Genomic DNA, 8,510 nt, shown 5'->3' with positions numbered 1-8,510 from the left:
GAAAGAGGAGGAGGAGGAGGAGGAGGAGGTAGAGGTGGAAGTGGAGGTAGAGCTGGAGGTGGCGGTGACGAAGAAGGTTATCGAGGAAGGGGAACATGGGAAGGAGGCGGTGAGGAAAAGGAAAAGGTGGGTAGAGGCAGATCGAAACGTAGGAAAGAAAGAAAAGAGAGGTTAGGGTGGTAGACAGGATGCTACGTGGGAAGTTAGAGAGGGTGAAGAGAGAAACTGGACAAAGCCGAGCGAAGCAACAGAAATTTCTTGTCTTGTCATCTCTTTCTATCTTTTTTCGTCCGTTCTGTTCCCTCTTTCCGTACTTTTCTCTTTCGTGGTGCGACAAAGATGCTTGCTACGGATCGAGGGAGTACGATGCTTGCTACGAGAATACAGAATGATGGAGAAGAGAACGAAGGAAGAGAAGGGGAGAAGAAGAAGAAGAAGAAGAAGAAGGGGAAGAGAAATAGGAGGAGAGGCCTCGGATGAAAAGAGAATGGCCATGTTCTTTGGTTATTCCGTGTGAATCTGTCTATGGGTTTCGTAGGAGATAGAGAAACTGAAAAAGAATGGAACAGCACGAAAGGAAAAGAGAGCACTCCGAGAGAACGGCAAGCCTAAAACGAGGACAAAGAGAAAATGACAAAGGCGAGAGGGGCGTTCGATTCGATTGGAAAGGCAGGCAGAGGGGCCTCTTTCCTTTTACCAGCGTTTTCTCCGTATTATGCTCCGTACTTTCCGTTGTTCCTATGCACGTACGTTCAGCATTGCACACAAATGCATACGAGTACACACGTTCATATAGTATACATGTGTAATATACTCTGTCCGGAGAAACATACATTCACCCGAGTTCTCCTTTTTTTTCCTGCGTTCTTTGCGTCCATCACGTTTCATTCCTTCTTTCTCTATCTGTTATATTTATAGCTATCTCTTTCTCTTTCCCTATGTTCTTAACACTTTCGACGTGTACATGGCTTTATCTGTTCGTCTCTCCGCTTCCTCTCTCTTTTACCATCTCAATTACTATACGAGGTTTCACGTTATGTGGCTCTATGCTTTTGCGGTGAGAGGGCAGCTTTATACGTGGGTGAACGGGAAAATGTCTTTTGAAACCTTTCTAGGTCGCTCTCGATCGCCCCACTGTCAGTCATATACACGCGATTCCGCTTGGGGCTCTTGAGAAAATAGTCGATCTCATCGTAGTTTTCTTTTAAAGATAGTACAAGTTAAAATTATAGCTCTTACGTTCCCTTTTTCTTTTACCCTTTCTTGAAATTATATTGTTATTAAATAGAGAAATCAGAATTGTAAATAAATCTGATTGCATATATATATTCTTTTTCTTTTTAAGAGCAAAACTTAAGTTGCGAGTTTTTAAATGCGCTTACTAACGTTATCTCTTACGCAGTCGCAGTCGCCCTCCGGAACTCGAGCCTTGGATCGTTCTAAGAAAAAAATGGAAAGAAAGAAAAAGAGAAAAGAAGAGGAAAAGAGAACCTGATAGAATGGAAGGGATTGAGAAACGACAAAGAGAGGAAGAAATAGACGAGAAGAAGAGAGAGAGCAGAGAAAAGAAAATATACATGGTTCTCCCGGCGGATACGAACGCGGCAAGGCCGAGAGAAGGAACAGTAAAATTGTAGAGAATGTGTACGCGCCATCAGGGTGGCCTAGATTCAGTCAAGACCTGCTTTCTAGGCAGCATTTCTCTTTATCATCGGCACCGCTGGTACAATGTATGGGTAAACCGTTGGTTGCCGCACGATCGTGGAGAAAATCTCAGGTGCACATAGTGCGTACTTATTAATGATTCTTCCAATTCTATCAATGATTTAATAAATAATTTCTATGTATAATTACAGATTTTGAATATGATGCATTCTAGATTCTCTATTTTCCGAGACATTATTTCTTTTCTTTCGATCTTGTGTCTTTATCGTAATCTTTATTTTCAATACTTTATTTTTAATATTTTAATGAATATTTTCATTAAATTCAATATTTTCATTTACATTGTTCTAATTTGTATAGTAATAAAATTTTTTATCAATTTTTGTCACTCTAAATATCGTAATTCAAATTTAATCCATAAATCATTGATATCATTACAACATATATAAATACTTATAATATACTGTATTTGTATTATTATCTTTGTATATAATATATACACAAAGATGAAAGTCAAACGCGAATAATAAATATTATATCAATGATTACAAAAAATCTATACTTGATGTTTTTGTGAAAGATAAAATTAAAAAAAAAAGAAAGAAAAACGAATTTTGTAAAATCTTTGTTGCGTATAAAAATATGATTTGCGTATTACGAATAATTTTGCGCCAAGACAAGATGCTAGTCATGTTTTTCTTCGTATACAGCTATACTATACGCGCAAACATTAAATAAGTGTTTCCTGCGCATACGTAATCGCTGATTATTGGACAGTTATCGTGCACGTGACCTACCGTAATCGACGACAGCGATTCGAACGTGCACGCGGCAACTGTTCCAAATCCTCATGGTGAGAAGCCACGAGGCGCGCGTGGAGGGACGTTTAATTTGTCTTTCCGAATGCGACAGGTCGTTAAATGTCGTGGATCATTGTCACGCACATCTATGCGAATACGCACACGCGACTGACCAGCTGTGCGGAACTATAGACGAAGCGGTCGAAAGTCAAAACAATACAAGACAAGCACGCGTAAACGCGGTACAAAATATCGCTTGTGAAAGATTGACAGTATTTTCACATCGAAGCCCCAAAATAATTATTGCTCAAACATTCGTTCATTGATATATTTTTCATCTATTACTATTGTATATATCTAAGATTCTGTTTAAGACGTGTCAATGTACAACAATAAGTAGATTTAATGCATTCGTTGTTGAACAAAGAAATGATTAAGAATCATGATGGAATGATATCGATGATTCACGGGGTGAACAATTGTAGTGTACAAATTTATCGTTGCACTTACCTTACCATGACCTGACCCTCGAAGAAAATCACCACTGGAGTTAAACTTTGGTTGATGTTTGGCAACTCTGTGCCAAGATTCGCAGAAGACACTCACTTTTACTATAGTTATGACACTTGGTATACACGACTACGCGCAATAAGATGTCTTATAAAGGATTTTTCACAAAACGCGTGTTCACGCGATGACACAAGGACAATTGTCAGTCGTCACGTAAAGCACGTACTGCGCCGACGACTGGCAGTTGTCACTCTCGGTTTGCCCGTGAAAACGTCGCGGCACGAAGTGGCGTAGCGAATCACGGAGAGAGACGGAAAAAGAGAAAGACATAAATGCACACTAGGGGGCACCGTGATGGCGGCGGACGACCCGTGTTCCGTTGCGGACGGTGGCGCAAAGCGATTAAGCGATTTTGTTGTGGACCCCGATTCTTCCCTTCGTCGGCTCTCTCTTCCCGGCTTTCCACTTCTCCCGCGTCGCCTTTCGCCTCTCCCGCCGGCTGCGCTACGCCGTAAACGCGCCCCTGAACGGAAATCTGCCTTCTTCCCCACTACGTCCATGCGAATCCCTTCCACCGCTACGAATTGCCATAATGTTGAACCGGCAAAAATCAGGATTGTATCAACTTTCTTCTTTACAACTTTAAAATTTCTTTATTCAATATTTTTGATAAATAATTGAAAAATCGTACATCTGATAAAAAATTTGAATTTTCCGCCAAACTGTAACGTGTGTATATCGTTGGAAACAATTGATACAGGGCAACTTTAAATCACATGGAATAAAAAAGAAATCACTGTCATTTTACGAATTTGTTATGTACTACGCGTAGAAGATTTCGCTATTAATTATATATTTATAAATTTATTGTTCGATAAAAAGAAATTTACCAATAATTTTTCCTCTTTATATTCATCATTCTTTTGCCTTATGAAAGTAAAGTCACTAGGTTCTGAAAATCTTCTGACAGCCCTGTGTTAACCGGCCGTTCTCTTTACCCCACTATTCGTACCTTGATGCGCACAACGTCAAGTTCAATTTTCTGCGCCGCGTCTCCCCACAAGAACCACACTGTTTCCGAGCATCCCGGTTATCCCTTCGCAGAGCGGGTCGATCGTTAACGCGTAGCAGTTCGGCCATTGTGTAAAAAGAAGCCACGGCGCTCGGATAGTGTACGCTGAGGACAGGACGTGTAGTTTTCCCAAGTTTTCCTCTTGTGATATTTAGATTGTGCCAATATAGGTGAGTAATTTATATATATTTATAGATTTGTGTATTAATTGTGTTTCGAATTTCATTGTCGTTGTGAAAAGTTCATGAAAAATCAGGTTGTCCCGTTAAATCAATGGATAAGATGCAGATACATCATAAATACTTAATCCTTTTACGAAAGTATGGCATTCGAAATGTTTTAAATGAAATGTTTATTTCAAAATTTGCATGAATTTATCACTTTTTAAAGTATATCTATTTTCATTTTTCAAACATTTTTGAACACTTCTCGCCATTTTGCTTTGACCATGTCTGTAAAGTCGGCCATTATGTACGCGTGCTAGGTTGCGGCCCAGGACCGGTAATGACGTACAAGACATTTTATACATTTTTATTATCAATTATTGAATTTTAATTATTCATATGTTATCCTTTTTTCTTACGATGAATGAATTATTATAATTGAATGTATTCAAAAAATGTTCTAATTCAAATTTTAAAGTCAATAATCTTACATTTTATCGACCAGTTTCTTTTTTGAATACACAACTTATCAATATGTATTTTATCACTTTGCATTTGAATAATAAAATTATTAATATATATAAATTATAAAATATGGATTCTTATAAACTATATGATTTGTATTGTATTTATTTTAACTTCTTTGCTTTTTTGTTATATTATTGGGTTAGATATTTTTTAGATGAATTTTATTTTTACAAAATAAAACTTGTTATAAGAATGAAATTCGAACTTATAATCTTTTTTTCTTTGATAGTATTAATTTTATGTCATATTCAATATTCATGTAAATTATTACATGAAAATGGAAAAAATACAAATGTTGTCGGTTAGCGTCCTCTAGCAATAATTTCCAATCACGATGAAGATCATAACTTTTGAGACCAGAGCGCATGCTCAATAGTTTCTTTCGTTTTTCCTTCTCTCGTTCCCTCTTCCGGGGAAGCTTGCGCTCTCTGACGGTCGGCATACAACGAGTTAGGCATTCGGTTGCGCCATTGTTGAAAAGGGCAGCGCTCGAGGCGCACGCCGAGCTCGGACGTTTACGCAGTTTTTTTTTCATTTTTCACCCATCCTGTGATATTAGATTGTTTTATAGTCCATATTAGGTGAGTGTTACAACAAATAGTTAATCATTTGTTATATTTTTTGAAATTTGAAGAAAATTCCGGAAAATCTTAAGGTAGGGTGACATGGCGCGGGCGGATCCTCTGTACTTCTAAGGAAACTTATATATTTTTTTTAATTATTATTTAAAAAAACTTCCCAATAAAGCAAGTGTTTGCGATTTTAATATTCTCGTCCAGACGATGCTTTAACGGGAAAATTTAATATTAAAAATAAATTTCAAATCATCTTTTTCTTTGCGAACTTCACTTCTATCGCCATTTTGTCTGGGCGCGATCTCGCGGACGGCCATATTGTGATCCACGTTTCCTCTCCTTTCGTAGTTTCTAGGGGCGGTGTACGGAAAGTGCATCGTTCTTTTTCGCCGGTTAGTAAATATGTTTGAAAAAATTATCTGTCGTCAATTTGTTTTTGTTTCACACGTTGCTCGACACGATCTGACGTAACATTCAATAAGAGATAACAATATAAATAGATTACGCAATCGTCTGTAAGCAGTGGTGAATGCACTTCGCTTTATTTCATATTAATCTTCAAGCGCGTATGTACTTGCATTGTACCCCCCTCCAGTGCTAGTTTTACGCGGTGCGCATGTGAAGCAAGGAATCGATTTTACATTTTATTGCGCGTTAGTGATGTAAAGCTCGATGACGTAAATTATGTTACTTTTACCTTTTAATCCGTGTCATAAACTTTAACGTAATTCTTCAATGATAGTATAAAACTTTATGTGCGGTTTTAGTGATAATTAAATATTGTACATAATAATGTACAACATTGTATGGCAGTTAAAAATATGATAAAAATACAAATGTATATTATTTAAAAAATACTTTGATATTAAAATATCCTTATACGATATAGAATTGTTTTCACATTTATAAATTATATTACAATCTTCAATTTTTTTATTTACTTATAATTTTTTAGATCGAATATTTTATTATGATTTTTATAATTTTTTTCGACATAATTGACATAAATTACGGTTTTGTTTTTAAATTTAATATAATATCATTAGGGTACTAGATATCCTGCAGACGTCCCTGAATTCCAGGGGCAATCGAACTAGTGCGCAACTTAAATGCGCAGGTCGGGCGCAGCTGCGCATGCGTAGTGCTTGCGCGTCCTCCTGCATCATCCCCACCAAATCGTCCATTACCGTTATGAGGACACGCACAAAGGAAAAGGCCAGAACACCAATTCGACCGACGCGCTTGCATCGTACGGCCATTTTGGAAGCTTTGGTGCTTCCTCGCGGAGCTTTTATCGCGATTACACATATCAATCGGAATAATAGATATTATTAGCTCTGCCCTGTATTTTCAAATTACCGGCCTCGATGTTCGTGTTAATTGGGCGTAATATAGTTAGATAGCATTAAGCATAGAGTCGATCATCTTGAACGACAAACAGATCTGGTCTGTTCATTACCACGAATATTTTTTGCTTATTCAGTAACGAGGGAACGAAGTCCGAAAAAAATGGAAGACGACCAGCAATTCTGCCTTAGATGGAATAATCACCAGAGTACATTAATTCAAAACTTCGACACGCTTCTCGAAAGCGGGACGCTTGTCGACTGCACGCTGGCCGCGGAGGGGAAATACTTGAAAGCGCATAAAGTAGTGCTATCTGCTTGCAGCCCCTATTTCGAGGTGAGTGTATTTTTTAATATTTCATTATGTCATTAATATTATTAATATTATTTTATTGTTATTATTTATTATTTATATTAATTATTTTTAACAATGTAATTATAATTATTAATAATAATATTCATAATTTAATTACGTCATATTATATTTGATGTATATATTTCATGTTATATATTTTTTTAAATTGAAATTTAAAATTATTTAATATTATCGAATTTTTGCCTTTTAAAAATTTTTGTCTTTTCCATTAATTTTTATTTTGAATGTGTATTATTTATGCATTAATAAATAGTACAAAAAATTGGATAAAATTCATATGAAGTTATTTGAAACTTTGATTTTGTTTCTATTAATGTAATATTTTTATTTATTAATTAAGTTTCGAATTATGATAAATTTTGGAATTCAAACTAAAAGAGAGGAAACCTCAAATTGAAACAAGATGGCTGCTGCTCTTGTTGAATGTTGCCTGGGTGGAAGCCAGAGAGGCAGGGGGACTGAAAGCCCAAACCCCCTCCTGGTTCCTCCTGGTAATCAATACAGAGAAAGCAAGATGGCTGATTTCCAGGGCACTTGCCCTGGGATTTTACCCTGATGTGGGTGGAGGGGTTTATGAAGTAGCAATATATCATTGATTTAAATTCAAATTAGAAAATTGAATTCTATTGATTAATGTTTCAATTATTTATTATTAATTATATTTCAAATTATAATTTGATAATATATGGCTTTTATTAATTAAATTATTATATCTGTTGATTCTGAAATTAATGATATTTTAAATTTATATTTTAATGATATTTTAAATTTGATATTTTCACATGAAAATTAATAAAATTTCATGATACAATTAAATGGTTGAAGTTGATAAATAAATATTTGTATAGAAAATATTAGAGAATTTAATTTTTTGTTATAGGGATTGCTGAGTGAGCATTACGACAAACACCCGGTGTTCATTCTAAAAGATGTAAAATTCAAAGAATTAAAAGCAATGATGGACTATATGTACAGAGGGGAAGTAAATATTTCCCAAGACCAACTGGCAGCACTTCTTAAAGCCGCTGAATCATTGCAAATTAAGGGTCTATCAGAAAGTAGAACAAGTGGTAGTAGTAAAACGGACTTTAGGCAACAAAAAGTAGTTCCACAAACAACATCTCAAATGGACATTCCACAATCGTCTTCCGGTCTCACGATAGAAAAGAACAAAGTTCCTAGGCAGGGTATGGCACAAGGTTCCGTAGGGGACCTGCCCGAAGACTCGGCCAGTCCCCAAATACCTAAGGGTCTCTCCTCGAGGTAAGAATATTGAAACATTTAAAAATGATTTATATATCTGATTATTCGTATAAAATAAAATTATTATTCTTCACAGGGAAGGTTCTCAAAGTCCCACTTCGAGGAAAAGAAAAAAATTTAGACGAAAAAGTATAGGCGATGATAATTCTATAGAAAACCACGAAGCGTCGAATTCAAGCGATATGCCTCAACAAATGAGTGTTCCTGCGCT

The 8,510-nt window shown here is 36.1% G+C and overlaps 2 protein-coding genes across 2 annotated transcripts in view; both read left to right on the top strand.

Moving 5' to 3' along the window:
• LOC102676784 (protein PXR1-like) overlaps positions 1–1,915 on the top strand; it is a 2,322-nt gene extending 407 nt beyond the window's left edge. The window contains 3 exon segments of the mRNA XM_031511490.1: positions 6–126; positions 1,403–1,550; positions 1,553–1,915. Coding sequence (XP_031367350.1) covers positions 6–126; positions 1,403–1,550; positions 1,553–1,801 — 518 coding nt within the window. The 3' untranslated portion in view covers positions 1,802–1,915.
• A 2,072-nt stretch (positions 1,916–3,987) lies between these two features.
• Positions 3,988–8,510, top strand: part of LOC102678584 — a 40,212-nt gene continuing 35,689 nt past the window's right edge. Inside the window, exons 1-4 of the mRNA XM_006617817.2 lie at positions 3,988–4,217; positions 6,798–6,997; positions 7,917–8,299; positions 8,376–8,505. Of these exons, the coding sequence (XP_006617880.1) occupies positions 6,824–6,997; positions 7,917–8,299; positions 8,376–8,505 (687 nt within the window). The 5' untranslated portion in view covers positions 3,988–4,217; positions 6,798–6,823. The remainder of the gene's footprint in view (positions 4,218–6,797; positions 6,998–7,916; positions 8,300–8,375; positions 8,506–8,510) is intronic.

The sequence above is a fragment of the Apis dorsata genome, unplaced genomic scaffold (genome assembly GCF_000469605.1).
Source record: "Apis dorsata unplaced genomic scaffold, Apis dorsata 1.3 scaffold_326, whole genome shotgun sequence".
In the NCBI taxonomy this organism is placed as follows: domain Eukaryota; kingdom Metazoa; phylum Arthropoda; class Insecta; order Hymenoptera; family Apidae; genus Apis; species Apis dorsata.
Note: the sequence above shows the minus strand (reverse complement) of the source record. Positions and strands in the feature narration are given on the sequence as shown.